This window comes from Psammomys obesus, unplaced genomic scaffold (assembly GCF_907164565.1).
Source record: "Psammomys obesus unplaced genomic scaffold, mPsaObe1.curated_primary_1811, whole genome shotgun sequence".
In the NCBI taxonomy this organism is placed as follows: Eukaryota; Metazoa; Chordata; class Mammalia; order Rodentia; family Muridae; genus Psammomys; species Psammomys obesus.
Genome location: NW_026590571.1, coordinates 2774593 through 2797716, shown reverse-complemented (window position 1 = coordinate 2797716; position 23124 = coordinate 2774593). Strand labels below are relative to the sequence as shown.

Below are 23124 nucleotides of genomic sequence, written 5' to 3'. Positions count from 1 at the left end.
AATATGCAGAGTTGTCTTTTTAATTTGATTTTTTAAAAGATTTATTTATTTATTATATATACAGCGTTCCACCTGTGCACCAGAAGAGGGCACCAGATCTTACTATAGATAGTTATGAGCCACCATGTGGCTGGTAGGAATTGAACTCAGGACCTGTGGAAGAACAGACAATGCTCTTAACATCTGAGCCATCTCTCCAGCCCCTGATTATTTTTTGTTTGTTTTTCAAGACAGGGTTTCTGTGTAGCCTTGGCTGTCCTGGACTCACTTTGTATACCAGGATGGCGTCGAACTCACAGTGATCCACCTTCCTCTGCTTCCTGGAGTGCAGGGATTACAGGTATGCACCACCATGCCCAGCTGGGTTATCTTTTTTAAGGAAAAAAAAAAAAAAATATATATATATATATATATAATCCTTTTTCTGCCCAGAAGGCTGGGAAGGGAGGTGTCTAATAGCCTAGGTGATTCTTTTGTTATCTGTAGGGCCAGGACATACCAAGCTCCCACAAGCAGGAGCAGAGGTGGCTAATAGTCTAGATGAGCTACAAATATGATCTGTATGGCCAGGAGCTCTTCCAAACTCCCCCAACCATAAGTGGAAATACTTAATAGTCTAGATGACCTTTGTACTAGCTGTATGGCCAGGGGTCCCACCAAGCTCCTCCAATCAGGACTGGAGGTGACTAATTGCACAGATGACCTCTATGCTATCTGTATGACTGAGACCACACCAGATCCTTCCCTAGGCCCTAAAGATAACACTTGTAGCCTATTTCTAGAACCCATCTTCATAGAAGAAGTGGCATGTACTTTGGGAAGAGTTTCAATGTAATTATGCCTCTTTGTGCACAGGGGACCATGTTATACCAATAAACTTTTCTTTTCTTTATAAATTGTGCTGTTCTTAAATATTCTTTCAATAAATTGCCCAGTGTCAGACTACAGACATTTGAACCAACACCAGATAGTGAGTTTTGTTGGACTGTATTTCCTTCTTTTTCAAAAATTACTTATTTTATGTGCATTGGTGGTTTGCCTGCATGCATGTCTGTGGGAGGATGTTTGACGCCCTGAAACTGGAGTTATAGAGAGTTGTGATTTGCCATGTGGCATCAGGAATTGAACCTGGGTCCTCTGGAAGAACAGTTAGTTCTTTTAACTGCTAAGCCATCTCTCCAACCCTAGATTTCCTTCTTGCCTCACAAGTATCATCACCCTGCCAATCCTGGTGTTTGCAGAGATGCCCACATAAAAGTAGATTATTTAATAAAAGCCTGAGTTCAAGACTAGGTCACAGGACCAGTAACGGTATAGTTAACAAAACCTCTACTTACAAGCTCAGCAGTTAAGAGCACTTCTTTCTCTGGTGAAGGACATAGGTTTGAAGTCCAGAACCCACCTGGTGGCTCACAACCATCTGTGAGTTCAGTTCCAGGGGTTCTGATGTTCTATAGGCACCAGGCACCCATGTACACAAAATTTAAAAATCAGCCGGGTATGCTGACACACACCTGTAATTCCAGCATTCAGGGAGGCAGAGGCAGGACGATCTCTGTGAATCTGAGGCCAGCCTGCTCTGTAAATCAAGTTCAGGACAGCCAAGGCTACACAGCAAAACTCTGTCTCGAAAAAACGAAAACAAACAAACAAAAAACCAAGGGGCTGGAGAGATGGCTCAGTGGTTAAGAGCACTGTCGGTTCTTCCAAAGGATTCAGGTTCAATTCCCAGCACCCACATGGCAGCTCACAACTGTCTGTACCTCCAGTTCCAGGTGACCCTCACACCAATGCACATAGAATAAAGTTAAATAAATTATAAAAAAGAAACCCAAAACTAAACAAAAATTTCAAAAGACTTCTACTTAAAAACTATTTTATGAGCCAGGTGTGGTGGTGCATGCTTTTAATTGTAGCACTTTGGAAGCAGAGGCAGGTTAAATTTCTATGTTTGAGTTTGAGGCCACCCTAGACAGACATTGGTGAAGCAAAGAGGAAGAAATGCTCAGGGACTGGTGTATGATTCAGTGAGACAAAGGGTGTGGACCAAGTCTGGATTTGAGGGAAAAGTAAAGTAGCATAGATGATTGAGTGATGAACACAATTCTGATGTCAAACCAGAGGCACAGGGATGACAGACAAATTAAGAGCGGCCCAAGTTTCACCAATAACATTATTTTTTATTCTTTGTTTACTCAGTGGTTATTTTCCTTTAGGTTGTGAGTCAAAAGTGTCACCAAGATGAATTTAAAGTCGAATGTCAACTGTCACCTCAAAAAAAATTTCACAAGAAGGAACCCCCCCCCCAAATCATGCAAACAATATTCATCAATCATCCCCAAACTGGACTCATAAAGAAAGTGGAAACTGTGAAGAAAAGAAGGAAGTTAGAGAAAACTGGTATTTGCCCAAATTATCTTGCTACCTACAGACCTTGATTGAAACCGTGTATCTGGTACAGAAAAGAGTTAACACACAGGTCTGAACTGCTATCCTTGTGAGGGTCTCTTAAACTTAATCGGTATCTGGTCCTCTCAAGCTGTGTCTTTCAGCTGTATTAAGTTCCAGTCCTCACAGAAAATCAGTGACCCTCAAGCGAGATTAGGAATGTTGGCACACATGTATGATTTTAACTACATGACCAGTCCAGCTTGATAATATCCCCATCTTATAACCACTTGCCTAAGATCTGGCCGATAGAGTCGAAAATGCTTTTGGCTGCAAGCAACCACACTGTTAACAGGTTAAACAAACAGGGAGTAGTTATCTTCTTTTCTCAAAGTGCTGCTGTTAGCCCCATGGCTCACCAGGTTGATGACCCTGAGCTCCCAAAGTTCCAATGATAGCAAATGTAGCAGCATATAGGAGGTTATCCATAACAGCCCCTGGTGATTCTTCAAACCTTGAAACTTCTTCATGGTTCTAACCAGAGAGTTATTTAGAAATTTATTTCCTTGCTAATACCCAATAATGAACATTAGCATTTGGTCTCTGAGTTGACCCAGGGCTAAAACTAGGGCTCTGTATTTACATGGGTGGAGACAGAGGTAAGCTTAGAGATTTCCTATTTCCTATTCCCACAGCAGGAGCTGTATGTAGCTCAGCCCAAGAGTCCATGGCTGCCTGAATGCCAAACTAGTGCTCCAAGAACTCAGCTCTTTTACTTTCTGGTTGTGGGATACATCTCAATGCACAGACAAGTGTGGGGTCCATCCAGACAGAAGCTGCCACATGGGGGAGTTTTACAACCTAATCTCATGAAATTCTAGGGTTGAACTTAACATTCCCCCACCTACATTTCTCTACTGTTGACTGATCCCATCCCACCTCCCTCACTCAAGAAAAGCCAAGCTCCTTGCTATGGCCCAAGAAGCCTGAAAGACCTGTCTATCGTCTTTCTCCCACACAGTCCAGTCATGTTCTGACACACACAGTGCCTCTGCATTAACCTTTCTTCTTGTCAAGGATGTGCTTCTATCCCCACACTATGACTTCCTTCATTTCACCCATCCTGTCAGGAACATTTTTCTTGATGATATCGCCCCAAGAAGCTACTGCACCCTCCTGTTCCTACAACCTCATCTTTCCTCCCTTTTTTTTTTCTTCACACCACTCATCTTTGTGTATTCTATTATCTACAGATGCTTCTTCATCAAACAGGATTATACCCCAACAAACCCGTCTTGACTATCGTATGTTGAAAATGCATTAGTGTACCTAACATAGCTGACACCCTACCTGACCCTCACCCACCTTAAATGTGCCTACAACACTGACATTATTCTACAGGGAGACAAACTTACCTAATGCAAAGTCTATTTTATAACCAAATGTTGACTAGCACATGTAATTTACTGAACATTACATTTAAAGTAGGAAAACAAGACTGGGGATATAAGAGTCGTAGTGGTTCTGTGCCACTGGAAGGTCAAAAGGTCATGAAGTTGAACAATTATAAAGCAAATGGAACAGCAAGGAATGACAGTACATTTATGTACCAGGTACTTGCCTCCACTGGGATGGGAGGCCACAAGGGCAGGAATTTCTGCCAGATGAGACCACAGCTGTCCCCCTGCTTCTCAGAACAGTTCCTGACAACACAGCTGGTGCTTTCGTTCCTGTCTACTGGCCGCATGACTACATGATACATGACAGCAGACACTCAGGAAGTGCTTGTTGAATGGATGAACACACTGCAGTGCTCCCTAGTGACTCCTTGTGGGAGACCTGGGAGTTGCCCCTCAACACGACCACAGACATTTTATTTACAACACAAGACTGGAGTGTGGGAGGAGGGCAATGCAGGGCTGGCAGAGCCCTACTTTTGCTCTCGTCTCCAGACGATGACCATGCCACTGGCATCGCTGGACGCCAACAGACTCTCATCGCAGTTGAAGCTGACATCCAGCACAGGTGCGCTGTGGCCCTGTAGCTTGTTGACAGCAGCCTTGGCCGCCCGCTCCACATCAAAGAAGTGAACGCACATATCCTCACTGCCTGTCACTGTCCGGATGAAAGAGAGAGTCAAGGAGGTTACTGTGATACCCCAGCATACCCTAGTCCTTGAGGGTATGTGAGGTGTGAGAGCCTCAGATATCTTGGGGGTAGTTTAAAAGGAACCATCCTTAGATGGGAGCTCATCTACCTCCTTTGAAATTTTAGGGCAAAGGGGGGTCTCTAGCTCAGCTGAGAAGTTCCCAAGCTGTTTATGGCCCCATGTTTAAAGCATTTAGGCATTAGGCTGTTAAGGCACAAGAGACCCTAATGCCCAGAAAGTCATGGCATCAGGGTGTTGTGATATCTGAGGCAGGCTGGCAGCAGTACTGGTATTTGCCTTTTCCCAGTTCCCCAGTCACCCTGCTCCTACGCACTCACCCACACACGCCCCCTGGCGGAATGACATGAGGGGACAGAAGATACTGCGCACAGGGTGTGAGCTCTGTTCAATAGGGAAGCTTCTCTTCAGCTGTAGCGTCCCTTCATTATCCACCACTCTGAGGAGAAGGCAAAAGAAAAGGTCAGGATTCAACCTTATCCTCAGGAGATGACCATTGGTGGACCAGTCTGTGTTCTAACTCATGTAGCTGAGATATTTACAATGCTTATGAAATTCTGATTTTAGACAGAGTTTTACTATGTTGTACAAGCTGAGTCTCAATGCATGCATTCAAATGATCCTCCTGTGTCAGTTCTTAGAGTACTGGCATCATAGGTGTATATCATCTTTCTTTTTAAAATTTTCTCTTCTCCATTACTTTATTTATTTCATCAGTTTACAGCCTGCTTGCAGACTCCTCCCTTTCTTTCCTCCCAACCCTACCCTCACATCCCTCTCCATCCCTTTCCTTTCCTCTTTTCCTCAGAAAGGGGTATCAACCCACCCTGACACTTCAAGTCACAGTAGAACTAAGGGCATCATCTTCCACTGAGGCCAGACAAGGCAACCCAGCTAGGGGAAAGAGCTCCAAAGGCAGAGTCAGAGACAGCCCCTACTCCCATTGTTAGGGGACCCACATGACAGCCAAGCTGCACATTTGCTATGTATATAGGGCCTGGGTCCAGCCAATGAATGCTAACATTTTTTTAAATTTATTTTCATTTTATGTGTTTTGCCTGCATGTATGTCTGTACACCATATGTGTATAGTACTGGAGGAGGCCAAAAGAGGGTGTTGGAGCCCGTAGAACTGGAATTACAGACAGTTGTGAGCTGCCATGTGGATGTTGGGGACTGACCGTAAGTCCTCTCAAAGAGCAACAAGTGCTCTAAACTGCTGCTGAGCCATCTCTCTAGGTTAGTTTTGTGTGTTTTCAGACAGGGTTTTGCTGGGAAGTTCTTGCTGGCCTGGAACTTTCATATATAGATCAGGCTAGCCTTGAATTCATAGAGATCAACCTGCTTCTCTGCCTCCCACATGCCATAATTGAGGTCAAGAGCTTATTAAGCCCAGCTTGAACAAACATAACTTTTTGAAGTCATTTTGGTCATTATGCTGTACATGCTGGCTAGAGGGTTGTAACATGACAGAAATGAAAGGGGAGAATGAATTCTGTCCCCAAATCAAAAGAACAAAACAATCTAGCTGTGGGTTTATCTAAGTGGTAGAATGTGTTATTATTATATACAAGGTTCTGGGTTCAACTCCCAACATGAAACAAAGAAAAACAAAGACAGGGAACTGGAGAACTAACTCAAGTGAGTAAAGACACATGTTGCCAGGCCTGGCAACTTGAGTTTGATTCCTGAAACATGCATGGAAGGACAGAATAGACTACCACAAGTTCTTCTCTGACCTCCCTATATGTTCCATGATATGTGAATGCACACACACACACACACACACACACACACACACGTGAAAAAAATCAAAACAAAGAATGGGAAATAAGTGCTGGTATTTTTTTCTTTAATTATAGTGTTGGGAATGGATCCCAAAGCCTAGCACATGCTAGGCAAGTGCTCTACCACTGAGCTACCTTCTCAGCCCTTTATGTATTTTGTCTTAGTCTGCTTAACTCTAAAATGGAGACAATAACAGTATTATTTCCTAGGTTGTTGTGAGGGTTAAATAAGGTGGTACATACAAACTGCTCTGAACAGGGCCTGGCCATAGCAATGTTCAATCAGGCTTTCATTTCTGCTTTTCCTTTTTATGTTGCTATCGATATTACCACATTGTGTGCACTTTGTAAGCCATGTATCACCATACTATGTAGTGTGTGTGTGTGTGTGTGTGTGTTTCTGTATTTCTGAGGATGGAACCCAGAGCTCTGCACCATCTATTCCATCACTGTGCCACTAAGCTACATCTTCAACCCTATCCTCATCATTTTATGAGGTCAGACCTCTGTCCTTGGTGAACTTAATGTAATGCAAACAGGTTCTTGCTACACTCTGATGGAAGGGACAGGATCTCTCTGCCCAGATGGCCCTAATTGGGGAAGAACCCACCTGTAGAGCAGCAGTTTGTTGAGGCAGGCATTGATGAGGAGCGAGGGGTCCCGTGCTTCACGGCTAACCCAGGACCTGGCGGAGATACTGGTTACAGGGCTGCCCTCATGTACTACTAATCGCTTGGCTTTGGTCAGCTTTCCTGAATCAGTGGAGGCAAAGGTGAGGACAAGTGTTGAGTCTTGAGACAATAAAAACAAGAGTACCAAAACATAGGTCTGTGGCCTGCCTACCTGTGGCCATGTCAAAGAGAAAGGAGAAGACACTTCCGCGATCATCACCTGCCCAGAGCAGCCGGCCAGGGGCGTCAAAGGACAGGCCGAGGACGCGGCCTGTCAGCTTGCTGGAACCACCCTTCACTTTCTTGCCTGTAGAGATGTTCATGACATGCACATTGTGCTTGGCATTCCCTACCTGTGGGTAGAATACATACACCATCATTCTGACTCATCTAGTCCTTCTCTGAGTTTAACACAGTGGGACTGTGGCAGGTACACCAAAAGGTGACCCAGGCATAATTCCTACTCCTTAGCTACCTCTCAATATGCCCACGCTAGACCAATTGTGCTAATGAGACTAAAGCAGGCTCCATCTTAGAGTCTGAAAAACCTCATCTTGTAACACCCTTCTGTCTTTCCCTTATACCCTGGCCTACCCCCTTCTGAAGCCCATGAGCTGCTACCATTGAAATAAGACAGAGCCCCAAGAACTAGCTCACTCATGGCCTGTTGTTCCCCTATATTTCAACTCCCTACCCCCAGGCCATGCCAGACTTTCCATGTCCTTCCTCTGCCCTCTGACCAGTCTGTCCTGGAGTCTGACCACAGTGGGGCTACCATTGATAGACTAGACGAACTTTCAGCCTCATCATCCTGCTCCCTAGCAGCAACCCCTGTAGACAGAAAACTGTAAGACTGTGCTTGATGTATCCCAGAGGTATCCCAGGACCACAACTTCCCAACCCCAACCCAGCCAAGGCCATCCCAGTCCATGAACTGTTTTTATTGGTCTCTTTCCCTTTGAGTCTGACCACAGGACTAGTGTGATAGGACCTGGGGTATTAAATGTTATATTCTGGTGCCCCAAGACAGCCCTCCAGACCCAGCATCACCCCACCCCCTTGCTGAGCAGGTGTCCTGGAGCCTGACCACAGTGAGGTTGTTGTTGACTGGCTGGAAGGTGCAGCAGAGCAGTTCAGCGCCATCAGGGTCAGGGATCTCACGGATGCAGCGGCCATCCTCGGAGGCCCAGATGCGCATGGTGGCATCGAGAGAAGTAGACACGAGGATGTCATTGGAGAGGGACCAGGCGAAGTCAGACACACCACGTGTGTGGCCCCGTAGCACATGGAGCACAGTGGGTGGGGCAGGCACCAGCTGGCACAGGGAGATGCTGCCATCCAGTGAACAGCAGGCCAGGCGGTGCCGGTCGTCATTGGCGAAGCGCACCCTTGGGACTGCAAATGCCAAGGAACCATTTATGGGAGTGAACACATCCACTGAGCACAAGGAATGGTAGCCTCAACAAAGGGCTTTCCTTGGCTGACAAAGAGAGTTATAACCTCAGAAGACCTACTGTCAAAATGCTTTGTAAATCTTAGCAGGCACTTTGAGGACTGCAAAAGTTTTCTGCAATGCAAAAGAGCATGTCCTGTCTTAATGAGTACTTTACAATAATTAAGCTCTCAGTTTGATTTGAAAAACCATTCACTACACACTCTGCAAGGGAGTTATCCTCAACAAAGGCTTTGAACTCTTCCAAATGACTCAAGAACTCAGGCAGCCTGCCCTAAAGGACTCTCTTGAATTTCTATGGCTCTTTACAGTACCAAAGCACCAAAAACTTTGCAGAGGGCTTTTACATTTGATAAAGGTTTTATGAATGGTAATCTCCTTCTGAGGTGGGGTGCCAGGGGTCTTGCATTCTGGAAAAGAATGCTTTGGGGAGTTGTCTGAACAAATATTTGGTGATAGATCCCACTACCCGTTAGCTCACCTGCCTCATCCACATGTTGGTCAAAAACATGGTACATGCCTGCAAAGGCATAGTTCTCACTCAGCGATGTGTCACCAGCCATGGCCCGACTTGCCTCTGCCACCGATGTGGGTACCACACTGCCAGGAGGCCTGAGCCCCAACAGGAAGTAGGGGATGATAGGAGGTAAGTGAGGATGTTCAGGCCTTGCCATGTCCCAGGGCCCCTCTCCTCCTTGTGAACCCCCACCCCTACCTGTCTCTAGTATGTACCTGTCTTCATAGACTGCACGGTTCATTTGTGCCTGCAGCTGGTAGGAGCCTCGGCTAACAGAACGGCGGTGTCCTCGGGCCCCCAGGGATCGAGGATCATCTTCAAAGTCCTGCAAACAAGAGAGGATTAGTGATGGTGCATGCCTCTAATTCCAGCCATTTGGGAAACTGAGTCAGGAAGATCACTTGAGCTCAAGGCCTTAGCTACATAGTGAATTTGAGGCCAGCCTGGGCTACATGGTGAGATCCTGTCTCAAAAGAAAAGAAATTAGTTTGTGAGAACCATGAAGTCTGGAGTCTTCAAAATATGACCAGACTTGGTCCCTTCTCACCAGCCACCATCATAGCACCAGCCACCACCATCACTGCTTGCTTGCATTGTTTCAGTAGTTTCTTCACTAGTGCCCCTGTTTCTGTCCTTGCCCGGCTCAATACATCCTTAGTACATACATGTTTCCTCACAAGGAATGACCACTTTTCCACCAAAATCCCACTCAAATCAGCCTCTCACTTCAGTCAGGTTTCACTGTTTCCTTCTCCTTGAGTTTGGAGTAGTGACTTATCATTCTTTTTTGTTGTGCTAGGAATAGAACCATCAGCCTCATACACAGGAGGCAAGCACTCTAACCACTGAACTACATCCCTGCACCAAACTCTTGTTCCTTTTTGTCTCCTAAGTCCATTTTATGGTACTGTCTTAGGATTCCTTACTATACTATGGTAATGCTCACTCATTAATCTGACTTGCTCCACCTTTTTTTCCCCTAATTCACTGTCTGTTTATCCGGGTTATCGACTTAGATGCTATATTACCTTTTAGACCTCTACTGATCCTGGAACAGTAGTTTCTACATTACTGGGGTTTGACAAAAGGTCGTGGTGACTATTGAGGCAGGGGAGATACATGGCAGGTGGTGTAGCCAAGAGCTCACCTCCATTCGGTCAAGGGTAGTGCGGCTGCTGCGGACAATGCTGTTGCTATAGGCACGAGCACTGCCCGGCTCAGAGAGTGGCCCGTAGCGCTGGCCCAACAGCTGGCTCCGTAGCCTCAAGTATTGCCGACGCAGTGCTGGGGGGTGCCCAGCCTTGGCATTCTCCCGCAGCAGCTGGCTGCGTCGGCGGATATACTGGGTCCGAAACTGTGGAAATGTTGGTGTACGGTAGGCGTTGTACCTGTAGGTTCCAGAAGGCAGGGCAGGCAGCAGGCACAGGACAGAGGGAATAAATCAGCTCGAAGAATAGGGTAGAGCAATGAGGTGTTTGGCAGTGATTGGGATGGTAAGACTGATCAGCAGTGGCATAGGAGATTTTCTCTTGGTACTGTGATGGGGGTCATTCTGCAGTAATAATGGGTATGATGAAAAGATCAGTCTGGGGACAGCATAGTCAGTATGCAGCTCTGTGGGGTCAATCTGGGGACAATTAGAATACCAGTCTAGCATAATGACAGACTGGTATTGTACAGATTGGCAATGTACAGCAAAGGAGGTTAGGGTCAGGTAACGGTAGAGGTTAGTATGGGGTAGCAATTGGGTAATAATAATAGGGTAGTGATATCAAGATAAGTTGGGGAAAAGGATAGGCAGTGAGGGTCTAGGTAGGAAGTCACCAGCCTGACTTCCACTGCCCACCCAAAGACAGTCTCTTTGCGCTTGTCCATTTCAAACCGCATTTTTCCCAGCATGCTCTTTAGAACCTTCCCCTCCGCCCCCTTCCCCACCCCCACCCGCCACTTCATGGCAGGAAGATCATACACCAAGCTACTGCGCATGCTCACGCGGCGGCACCAGCTAAGTCCGCCCAGCCTCGCATATCACCATTGCTCGTGCACCACAGTAAGTTCCGCTCCCATGGGCTCCAACCCCACGCCTCACCTCGCGTCCACTGCTAAGACTTGTTGCCACACCGCGGCCATTCCCTGGCTTCCTTCTATGGTGCGTCTGCCTGCGGGAGCCTGCAGGGCAAGGGCTTGGAATGTTCAGTGTGCCCGGCAGAGGAAATCTAGTTCCGCCCCTTCCAGCAGGTGACAGTTATCAAAGACACACAAAGTCCCTCCACACAGGTGATGTCGCGAAATCCCAGTGGGGCGTTAGCCTGGTCATCACCCTAGCCCTTCCTTTCCTGGGCAGCACTCGGCTGACTCGCAGCAACAATTCAGACATGACTCCGCCCTCTCCAGTTGCCTTAGCAACAACCCTCCCCCCACCTAGCAAGTCTTGTTTGACATTTCCCACCCATCAAGCCTTCTGACCTCCGCCTTCCCTTTTCTGGTCCTAGAGCATAGCCCAGCACCCAGGACCACCTCCGAGGCTGCCCCTAGCTCTCGAGGCCCCCGGGGCAGCCCTGAGCCCAGTGTCACCCGTTCCTTGTCTCTCTTCTCCCTGTCTCAAGCTCCAGGCAAGATGGCTGCCCGCAACCAGAAAAAGCTGCGGAGCACAGAGCAAATCGATAGGAACTTTTTCCAGGACGTGGGAGCTTCGCAGGCGCATTAAAGGACTGTAGTTTCCCTTACAAGGACTGAGGCTCCACCCCTTGGGTTCTATTCATTTCTCCCTTGACACCTTTTGTATATACGGGGATAATGTACTAGGGTGAGAGGGACAGGGGTGGGTATGCAACCACTAGCTAAAAATCAGAAACATAACTTGTGGAAGTGGTTTGGGCTGGTGCTGAGCAGCACAAATTTGGCGAGGCAATTAAAATATATGCAGAGACTGACTCCTAGAACATTTTCTAGTTCTTAGAGCAGTGAGGAATCTCTTAAACACTATGTGATGAGAAGAATCCATGTGTGTGTTCACTGGGAGTAACTGGTCTTGGAGAGTTGCCCCTAGGAAATTTGTGGGGTTTTTTTTTTTTTTGTCTTTGTTTTTTGATTTTCTGCACTGGACTCTCTTTGTAGAATAGGCTGGCCTTGAACACACACCTGTCTCTGCCTCCCCAGTGCTGGGGTTAAAGGCATGCACCATCATGCCCGGCTTTTTTGTTTGTTTGTTTTCTTTTTCTTTTTCAGTGTTATTTTATGTGTATGAGTGCTCTGTTTTCAAGCACACCAGAAATGGAAATAAGATTCCATTACAAATGGTTTTGAGCCACCATGTGGTTGCTGGGAATTGAACTCGGGATTTCTGGTAAAACAGCCAGTGTTCTTAACACTGAGGAGTCTCTTCAGCCCATTTTTGGTTTTACAACACGGGTTTTTTCTGTGTAGCCGCAACTGTCCTGGAACTCACTCTGTAGACCAGTATGCCCTTGAACTCAGAGATCCACTTGCCTCTGTTTTCCAAGTGCTGGGATTAAAGCTGTGTGCCACCATGCCCAGCAAATGTTTTTATATGATGCAATTAGGAAAAACAAGTTTTGGGGTTTTGACCCAAGGAAACTATCCCAATGATCTGTTATTCACCTTAAACTAGAATCTGTGTTGGGATCCTTAAGCAGGCATCTCTACAGCCAGCCTCCAAAGGACCTGATGAACCAGACATCAGGCATCTGTGAGGCCACCTGTCTGCGCATACGCTGGGTCACCTTGTAAGAGGACACACCCTTCTCTCTCCTCTCCTCTCTGTCGCACACACCTTGCCCAGAGACAGTCTTGTGACACCCCCCTTTCCCCTAATAAACCTCCCACGTGGAACTAGTCACATGGCATGATTTATGAACCCACACTATAACTCCACCATGACCCTAACAATCTGTATCTCAACTATTCCTCTCAACAGAATTTCCAAGGTTGATATTAAGTCTAACATAATGGTCATTCTATAAGTGGGTGAAGTGGAAGGAAGAGGTTGGCTGGAGGGTCATAAAATTGAATCCAGTCTTTCACAAGAGAAGAGGATATCAGATCCCAGTATAGATGGTTGTGAGCCACCGTGTGGTTGCTGGGAATTGAACTCAGGAATTCTGTAAGAGCAGACAGTGCTCTTAACCTCTGAGCCATCTCTCCAGCCCCCCAGTCTTTCACAATAAATACAATCAACTGTCTTAGTTAGGCTTTCTATTGCTGTGATAAAACAGACCAAAATAAACTTGGTGGAGGAAATGGTTTAATTTACCTTACAACTCCCAGGTCTCAATGCATCACTAATGCAAATCAGGGCTAAAAATCAAGCCAGGAACTGAAGCAGAGACTGTTGCAGCAAAATAAAAAATGGCTCTTATGTCCAATTCGTGAGACCCCCCAAAGTCCACCAGGAATCCACTCTGCTGCAAATAAATGAGGGTTTATTGGATATGTGCTGGAGCCCAGGTGACAAATCTTCCTGTGGAAGCAGGAGAGGAATGTGGAGGGGTGGTCTAGGGGAACAAGGTTTTTAAAGGACAAAACTGCAAGCAGTGGGTTACATGCCTTGGTGTTACATGATTGGGAAAGGGAAACTGACTTTTGAAATGATAGGTTTACTTTAGGAACCAAGTCCATAAACAGTTCTGGCCTGGCCATCTGGGTGGGTTTCCTAGCAACTGTATCTCTAGTGGGCAGGAAAAGAATGTGGTAAAGCTAGTTTCTCCCCTGCAGGTGGCTGGACATGTCTCCACCTGGCTGGCCTTTGTTCAGGCTTGTGCTTTAAACTTTAAACCAATACCCACTAATTTTTAATTCTTTGGTCTCTCAGCTATTGGGCTAGATAATTTTCATTATTAGCCCTAAGATTATCACAGTGGTACTATCTAACCCACTATCACAAACAATAAGACACAGACTGTTAGGATTATTCATTAAGTTACATGGTGGGTACACAAATCACACCACGTGACTGGTTCCATGTGGGAGGTTTTATTAAGGGAAGAGGGAGGGGGTCAGAGAGACAGTCTCTGGGCATGGTAGGGGAAAGAGGGAGAGCGAGGAAAGGAGGAGTGAGCACAGGTGGAGCGAACATGCACAGGTGGTTTCAGGTGATCCATAGGTGACTTCACAGATGCCTGATATCTGGTTTGTCAGGTCCCTTGGGGCTGGCCATAGAGATGCCTGCTTACAGATCCCAACACAGACACCTGTTAGATTTAAAACTGCCTTATTTACCCTGGGCCAGGCAGATATTCCTACCTATGCTGTCTTAATAGCTTCACCATCCAGCTCCCAGACCCCATCCAATGCCATTCTTCTTAATCCTATCTTCCATCCATAATCTTATATTTGCTCTTATTCTTCACCTGGGCCTTTTCATGCCATTATTAGAGTCTTTCCTCCCAGCCCCCATGTCATTTCTCCTCCAGGCTAATCCATCATGGCATCCTCATGTTTCCTCTCTTCCTCTCCGTCTGTTTCCCATCATCCTCTCTGTCCTCCAGAGACAGGGAACCTTAGCCACACCTATCCCATTCTGCTCTGCCCAGGTATAGGATATTTAATCAACCAGTCAGATATGTGGGTTTACAAATAAAGACAGGTTTACAAAATAAAGACAGGTGTAACCAGTTCTTAAGGGGCAGTAACACACTTCAGACCAACCTCCAACAAGAGACCATGGAGGAACACTGCTTACTGTCTTGCTCCCCAAGGCTTGCTGTAGCCTGCTTCTTTATACAACCCAGGCCTATATGCGCACAGGTGGCACCACCCAATTATCAATCAAGAAAATGGCTCTACGGGCCAATCTGATGTAGGCATTTTTAAGTTGAGGTTCCCTCTTTCCAAGTGACTCTAACCTGTGTCTAGCTGACCAAAAACAAACAAACAAACAAACAAACAAAAAAAACCCTAAGCATCAACTAAGTAATGTTTTTAGGTTGTCTGAAGTGAGGAAGGCCATTCCAGCTGGGAAATTTTGCAGAATGCTCCTGACCAAAGTCTATTCTCTTAGTATAGTATTTAATATTTAATAAATTTAGCTTGTTTTAAATTGCCCCCCCCAAAAAAATTGATAAGTGAATCCTATTGATATCCTTTGTCACTGTATGTTTTAAAAATACCCTGAAATGTAACTTCTACAGAATAAACTATGTCTTGTCACAAAAAAGTAACTTTAATAAAACCATAGTAAGTATCCATTGGACAGTGCTGGACATTATTTAAGTAGCTTACATGTATTAATCTAATGTTTTACGGTACAGGGGATAGGTCCCAGGGCCTCTGACATGCTAGACAAGTGCCTTTCACATTAAAACACAGGGTCTTATGTAACCCAGGCTGGTTTCCAACTCATTATTTAGCTGAGGATAACCTTGAACTGACACTTCTGTCTCCACTTCCCAAGTGTTGGATTATTACAACTGGCTTCCAGTCTTTTATTAATTTTTGTTTCAGACAGGGTCTTATGTAGCCCAGGCTAGCCTGGCTTTCAACTTCTGATCCTGTTTTTACCTCCCCAATGCTGGAATTAAAGACATGAGCAACCATGCCAAAAGATCTTTTTTCTTCTTCTTCAGGCTTGGTCTTACTAAATTTCCCAGACTAGCCTAGAACTTCTGATCCTCCTGCCTTACCCTTCTTAGTAGCCAGGGTTACATTACTCATTACCATATGCAGCCAATTAAATCTTAATAGGAATGTTGTGGATCCTGTTCCCATCCCTAGTTTAGAGGAGAAAATCTTAAAGCACCAAAGGATCAAAGTGTGACAGTCTGTTTAACTGGCCTTCATCTGTGTCCACACTGCATTTTCATGTTTTATCATAAAAAAACGCAATGATCAATGTTTCTACTAAAAATACATTTTTATTAAATGTATTTGGGAGAGGGGATATACATACCAGAGCCCACCTGTGAAGGTCACTGGACTGCACACAGTTAAGTTCCAGATCAAGCTCATGTCCTTCCGTCTTGGCAGCAAGGGTCTTTATACCCTGAGCAATCTTGTTGGTCCTTTCTCTGAGATCGCGTCTCAGGAAGGTCCAGATTGGGTACAACCCTCTGATGACAGGATTAAAGGTGAATTAGTCATTAATGGGAAGGGCTTGTGCTATTTGCTATTGATTCTAGAAGCAGTGTAATCTTTCAAAGGACAGTATAACTTGGCCACTGGGAGTGGTTCTGCTGATCTCAGGCAAAAGATACATAATGTTTGTGAATCACTCTTAATTTGAAAAACCTGTCTCACAGGTATAATGGTTACATGAGTTAATACACATAAAGCTTTGGTTAAGCACCTGGCATAGATACTAAGTTTTGACTACTATTTTTCATGGTTAGACTAACTTAAAAATTTTAACTCAGCATACAATGTATTAGTTTTATTATAGCACTTTCAAATGTATTTTCCCTCCCTGGGAGCTTGGAAGGTGACTCAGTGGTTAAGAGCAATTGCTGCTCTTGCAGAGGACCAAAGTTCAGTTTGCCAGCACCCAAACCACATCATGTGGCTCAGAATTGCCTAGAACTCTAGTTCCAAAGGATCCACTGCCGTCTTCTGATCTCCAAGGGCGCCCATACACACATGGCATTTATACACAGACAAACATATCCGTCTTGACTCCCTCCCCAACTCCTGATTTCTCTTGAATGCTTCCTTTTCCAGGAACTTTAAAAGATTATGTAGTATTGTCTGCATGTACACCTGCACACCAGAAGAGGGCACCAGATCCCAGTAGATGATTGTGAGTCACCATGTGGTTGCTGGGACTTGAACTCAGGACCTCTGGAAGAGCAGCTCGTACTCTTAAATCTCTGAGCCATCTTTCCAGCCCCCATTTACACACACAAATACCAGCCTTTTCTTGACTTCCCCCTTTTTAGTTTTCCCAAACTCCTTAAAGCTTCCTTCCCCAGGAGCTTAAAAAATTTAAGACAGAATTTGTGTGTAGCCTTGGCTGACCTGTAACTGAGATCCACTTGCCTCTGCCTCCCAGAGTGCTGGGACTGCAAGCATGCACCACAGCCCCTGGCTTCTACTTTCCTTATTGCACTTATTCTGCAGTTTTCATGGGTTAGAAAGGTGGCCAGCATTAAGACTAGGTTTGCTGTGCTTTTCCAGAGGATCCAAGTTCACTTCCTAGAATACCAGGCAGCTCACAACCGGCTGGATTCCTCCAGCTTTTGGCCTCTGCAGGAACTCTCAAACAAAAGTCACAAAGCACAGACACATTTCTTCTCAATCTTTATTTTCTTTTTTTTTTTTTTTTTGAAGTAGGGTCTTTTATGGAGTTCTGGCTGCCCTGGAACTCACCGTGTAGCACAGGTCTCCAGAGATCCACTTGCTTCTGCCTCCCAGTACTGAGATTAGTGTCCCACTGAACCTAGCTTCTTTTCAATGTTTAAATCATTTATATGCTCTCACTGGATTATATACTAGTTTGAACAAGTTGATGAGAAGGCAGTTAGCTGGTAGCTCAGAAAGATTTAACTATCTTAGTGACCAGTGAGTGCTTCAGGGAATAGCAGTGCTGCACTCTTCTTTATCAAAACATAAGAAGCAGCTCCTGGAGCTTTTGATTACCATGATTTACAAAAGAGCTGGAAACTCATGCGGCTTAACAGGATCCAGTAGTTTCACTGTCAGATGAGTGAAGGCCACAGCCAAAGTAGACATGACAATAGTGACTCCACTGATGGAAAAGGTCATTGATCTTTTAGATTCATCCTGCCTTCATGTTTCCTATCTATATGACTTGCAAAGCATAAAAATGTGCAGAGAAACTGAACTACATTTGAGGAGGGGAGTGGTTGTGGACTTTTCATGACCACCACAGATTGACACCTGCTAACTTCATGGTGGAGGTGGCTTGATGTGTACTAAAGCCAGGCAGAGGCACATGCCTGTAAGAGCAGCACTCAGAAAGATCTCTGAGTTTAAGGCCAGTCTGGTCTACAAGGTGAGTCCAGGACAGCCAGGCCTACACAGAGAAGCACCAACTACAAAGAAAAAAAGTAAGTACTAAGGTGCCAGGATCAGTGGCACATACCTGTAATCCCAGCAGAGGCAGGTGGATCTGAGTTTGAGGCCAGCCTGGTCTACAAAGCCAGTCTGTGTCATCCAAAGCTATAAAGAAAATCTTTCAACCAAAGTCCAGGAGGGGGGTAGGTAAAGACAGGATGATCTCTGAATTCACGGCCAGCCCGGTCTACAGAGGTGTGTTCAGAACCATGGCAAACTGCTGAAATGGGAAGGGCCGTAAAGCTAAGGTTCAACTGGAGATTAATAGAATATCGTTTTTTGACATAGGGTTTCTCATGTAGCCACAGCTCTCCTGAAGTCAGTGATTTGCCTGCCTTCTGCTGATCGAGGACTGGGATTAAAGAATTCACCACCACCCCCTGGCTAGAAAATCCCCATCCACTTCTTCCCTATTATGGGGCAAATGAGGATTGGGGCATACCAATCAGAAGTTAAAATTCACCATTTCCTGGCCTGGATAGATGGCTCACAGGTTAGGAGCAATGGCTGCTCTTCCAAAGATCCTGAGTTCAATTTGTTTCCCAACCATCTATAATGGGATCTGGTGCCCTCTTCTGGCCTATAGGAATAGGCACAGGCACAATACTGTATACATAAGCTGAAGAGACCTGGGAATGGAAAAATCTAGTGGCACAAATGTTATGGGAGTAACTGACTTGACTTTCTTTTCCTCCAAGATTTATCTTTATTTCATTTTCTGCCTAAACTGCTTGAGGATGCCACCTCCCCTAGATTGTGTGCTGCTACGTGGGCACTGGGAATTAAACTCTGGTGCTTTCGAAGAGTGCTCTTATCTGCTCATCCATCTCTCCAGTACTTGACTGGGTTTTTAAAAAAAGCTTACTCCACAAGAGTAATGCATGCTTGAGTCTGTAAATAGAGCCACAAACCCTTGTGTACAGCTTATAGATCCCAATATGTTATGTCTGCCTTCTAAATTAGTCTGTTTATATCCATTAATTAGTGTAGCTGTCAGACCTCATTAAAGCTTTTATGGGCAGTTGATGGTTAACACAGAAACTAGCTGAAGTGCATAGAATTAAGTATCTGTGCGGTGCCTAGGCAACTAATGGGACATCTACTTATCACATGCTCTTCAAGGCTGGGGGCTACCTCCAAAGAATGGTTGAATACATTTTAAGAGTTGAAAGCCTGTTAGGACTGGACCTGGTGTCCTTGGCACATAAGAGGCTATATTTCCAAGAGCTGCATTAGCTCAACGCGTCAACAATCCAGCACAGTGGAATAGGAAGGGGCTCCTACAGGCTTCTAAGAATCACTTTTCAGGGTGTGATCCCTGGTCAGCAGACCACACACATGGTGGCACACACCCATAATCCCACCTAGCACTAAAAGGCAGAGACAAAAGGAAATTTAAAATTTTGACGAACAGAAATAATATTTCTTATATAGTGTATCATACAACTTTAGTCATTTCCAATAGAGGATTTTCTTGCAGTCTTTAAGGTTTCTGGACAATCAGGAACACGGTAGTCCCAAAACAACAAAAGGTTTTTAGTTGTTGTTCTGGGTTTTTTAAGACAGGAGTTTCTTTATGTAGTCCTGGCTGTCCTTGAACACACTCTGTAGATCATGATGATCCATCTGCCTATGCCTCCAGAGTGCTGGCACTAATGGCACATGCCATCATTACACTCTGCTTGAAATCACCAAACACACCTGAGTACGTTTTTTTTCTTTGTAAGTGACATGTAGCTCTAGTGGCCTGTGTCTCAGGCTAAACATCACTGTGGCATCTGGAGATAGAAGTCAGGCTAGACCTTTGAACCAGATTTACACCCAAGGAACCATCTTAACAGACCTCATTAGCTAAGGTCAACCATAGATACAACAAAAAGAGAGGGAGAGAGAAGTAGCCATTATCTTAAAGAGAGATCTGGAAAGATGACCCAGTATCTTTTAAGAGTCCATGTTGTGGGTGCTGGAAAGATGGCCCAGTAGTTAAAAAAAGCACTGGCTGCTCTTCCAGAGGACTTGGGTTCAATTCCCTGCCCCCACATGTCAGCTTACAACTGTACCTCCAAGATCTGACACCCTCACACAGACATGTAGGTAAAACACCAATGCAAACAAAAATAAAATTTAAAAATAAGTCCATGTTGCTCTTGCAGGTTACTTGAGCTTAGCTTCTGGTGTCACTGGCTGGCTTACCCCAGAGCAATCGGAGACCTTTGATATCTAAGAGAACCAACCATACACAGACCTAAATTAAAACATCTTGGAAAATAAAGGCATAGGTCAAAAATACAATAAAATAAAACAGCCAACATATGGACCCAACACACTTACAGTATAGTATCTAACCTTAAAATAAAGACAATATTAGTTGAGGAGATGGCTCAAAGGTAGCATACTCACCTAGTATGATTTGAAGTTCTGTTTTCATCCTGAAGACAGCATCAGCCTAGTGATACTGTAGCATACTTAAAATAATAAATCACATTTTTATAGATAGCGAAAGCAGATTATATGAAGGTAATAAACTTGGCAATTATCTTGATAGTAACTATCTTTAGTGTGTATATTTATAAAACCATGTCTATGCTTTAAATATATATTATTTGGAATAAGTTAGAAAAGGTAGGAACAATAAGAATTCATGCTTCTGAATTACACCTGCAAAATGGAAGCAAAATGAGTTTGAGGCCAGTGTGAACCACATAAGGCCCTATCTCAAAAAAAAAAAAAATTAAGTTGGTAGAGTGCTTGCCTAGATACTATGAAGCCCTGACTATGACACCAAGTGAAGCAGAAAATATTTATAAGCCTGTGTGAACCAACTGCCAATACTGCTTTGCTAAAGCAGGTTTGAAGCAATGTTAATGTACTACTTTATGCACATGTCCGCCAAATCAAAGTCAGTCTATTGAATGAAGTCAAATTACTTTTTTAAGTCTGCTAATTTTCTAAGGAGTCCTCTGCTCCCTTTTCCAGTGGCTTAAGTTCATAGGAGACAAGCATAATTTATCTTTTTGGCAATAAATTCCTTGCTTTTGAATATCAGTCTAAACCGAAAGTAACTGGATCCCACACATTTTGGGTTTCAATGCATATTAGTATCATATTCTTCAGTTACCAAATGGTTTCTCAGAGGCCATGCTAATTTTTACTGTTAAAAACCACAATACCACACTTTCCATCTATAGTGGAAGATCAAAATGATTTGCTTCACATATACCAAGGGACTCACCTTGGATTCAATTCCAAGCAAAAACCATTTCCCAAATAAAAACACCAGCATATTAAGAAAGGTTTATTTGGAATGCCACAATTCAACAAGGTAAACAAGCCCCACCTTCTACTCTACAGGACATAGGGCAGTTCCTCAAAATCCAACATTAATAAGGGGATAAGCTTCCTGCTAAGAAGGGACTAGGCAGCTTGCAAAACCAGGATACTGGTTTTCATGATGTAAAGGAACCATAGAACTTATTTGGAAAAACAGTACACCTTCTATATGCCTTCAATGCAAAATGTGGTCCATGGGTGTGGTGATCGTTTTCATTTTAAACGTTAAAACTGAGGAAGCCAGGAAGCAGGGGCTAAAACCAGTCGTTTTTAGCTGCTGGCCTCGCATGCAGCAAGCCATGGGTTTATCTTCCAGAATGACATCACACTCCTGTAAATCCAGCACCAAGGTGCTTTGACCATGGTATTTGCTATTTTGGCTCTCGGTCCAATCTCACACTAGGGGAGCTTTGAACCTCAAAAGTTGAGTTTCTCCAAGGTCTGTGGGACCAAATTTCCGCAATGTCCCTCCTGAGCTCTTTCCCTAACAATTATCACTGAGACAGGCTTTCCACAGCTAAATTATTAAAATACAGCTCCAGTTATCTGGAAAGTGGGGCAATTTTTATAGAATTCCGAGACTGTGTATACTACCACACAACACACTGTAGAAAATCATCTAGCTGTAGCCATTTTATGGTTGATTATGAAATACTACCTCAGTTTACATTGGGTGTATTTCCTCCCCATTCCCACCTTTAAGACAGAAAATGGTTCTGCCAGCTCCCACCACCTTATTTCCCCAAAGGTCCAGCATAGGGCCTTCCCTATACTTCCTCAGACCAAGTACCCACCTGGTGGGGTTAGCCACAATGCCCCATATTCTGGGCCTGGCTCAGTGGGTGAGGCAGAATTCTGGGAAGTTCCTGAGTCTTCATCCACCTGCCAAAGCAAATTCATGACCATTTGGGTGTGAGAAAAAAATATCCTTGGGAGACCTGAGGAGACAAGCCTCCATGCCCCAAGGATGAAGCAAACTGTTCAGAATAAAGTTTTGGAATCTGGATCCTGATGGTATGGAGCCAGCTGATAACCAGGGACAAAACTCAATTTTCCATTCTAAAAGTAATCAATAGAGGACTAATACCCATGGGAGCAAAAGATAGCCACCAGAACCCTCACTAAACGTAAAAGCAGAACTGAACAGATAAAGATAGCCCCTCCCCCCATTTAAAGGGCCACCACTGGCTTCTCATGACAACCTTTGTTAACAGAAAGTTTACCAATTGTCCTTAGTGGCTTTATATAATTATTCATATGACTCTCCTCCCCAAATGTGGAACACAATGCTAAGAAAATAAGTTAAATGTCTTACCAAAGGTCAAAGAGCAGGGAGTAGTACCCCACATTTGAATTTAGGAATCTGAATCCAGTCTGAACTTTCTTTAATTCCTGTTTTCTAACCAGGTTTCCTTCATGCCTGACATAGGGTTCCAGACCCCACCACCACCACCACTCACACCCACACAATTTCCATCATTTAGGTATAGCATACTATCTGTTTATGGTAGGGTTTAGGGCCCATGTCATGAGACTAATGTGCTTATGCTCCCAGGACAATCTTATAAGGAGGGTATGCACCTTGTGCTCATAATAGAAAACTTAAGGAAACAATAGCTGTGAAAAGGACCAAGAAACTACTTCAGAAAACTTGGTTCTAGTCATAAGAGAATTGACTTTTACCTGTATCCACCACATTTCATGTCTCACCATACACCCACAAGACAATCCAAACTTTCCTAACTTCAAATTCAAGGCTCAACTCTTTCGGCAGTTTCTGCCCAC

The 23124-nt window shown here is 44.6% G+C and overlaps 1 protein-coding gene across 2 annotated transcripts; it reads right to left on the bottom strand.

Annotated features, from left to right (window-relative positions):
• Window positions 1-2159: 2159 nt before the first annotated feature.
• On the bottom strand, window positions 2160-23124 carry Wdr13 (WD repeat domain 13). 2 transcript variants are annotated; one of them, XM_055607929.1, is made up of 10 exons: window positions 15890-23124; window positions 11072-11151; window positions 10130-10370; window positions 9198-9307; window positions 8947-9077; window positions 8100-8407; window positions 7185-7365; window positions 6952-7093; window positions 4876-4994; window positions 2160-4503 (listed from the first exon to the last, which is right to left on the bottom strand). In XM_055607929.1, exons 2-10 carry the CDS (start codon window positions 11110-11112, stop codon window positions 4319-4321), a joined length of 1458 nt encoding a protein of 485 aa, XP_055463904.1. In that variant the 5' UTR covers window positions 11113-11151; window positions 15890-23124; the 3' UTR covers window positions 2160-4318. The 2 variants fall into 2 exon arrangements, with proteins under 2 accessions (XP_055463904.1, XP_055463903.1); XM_055607928.1 differs by lacking the exon at window positions 15890-23124 and adding an exon at window positions 11449-11633.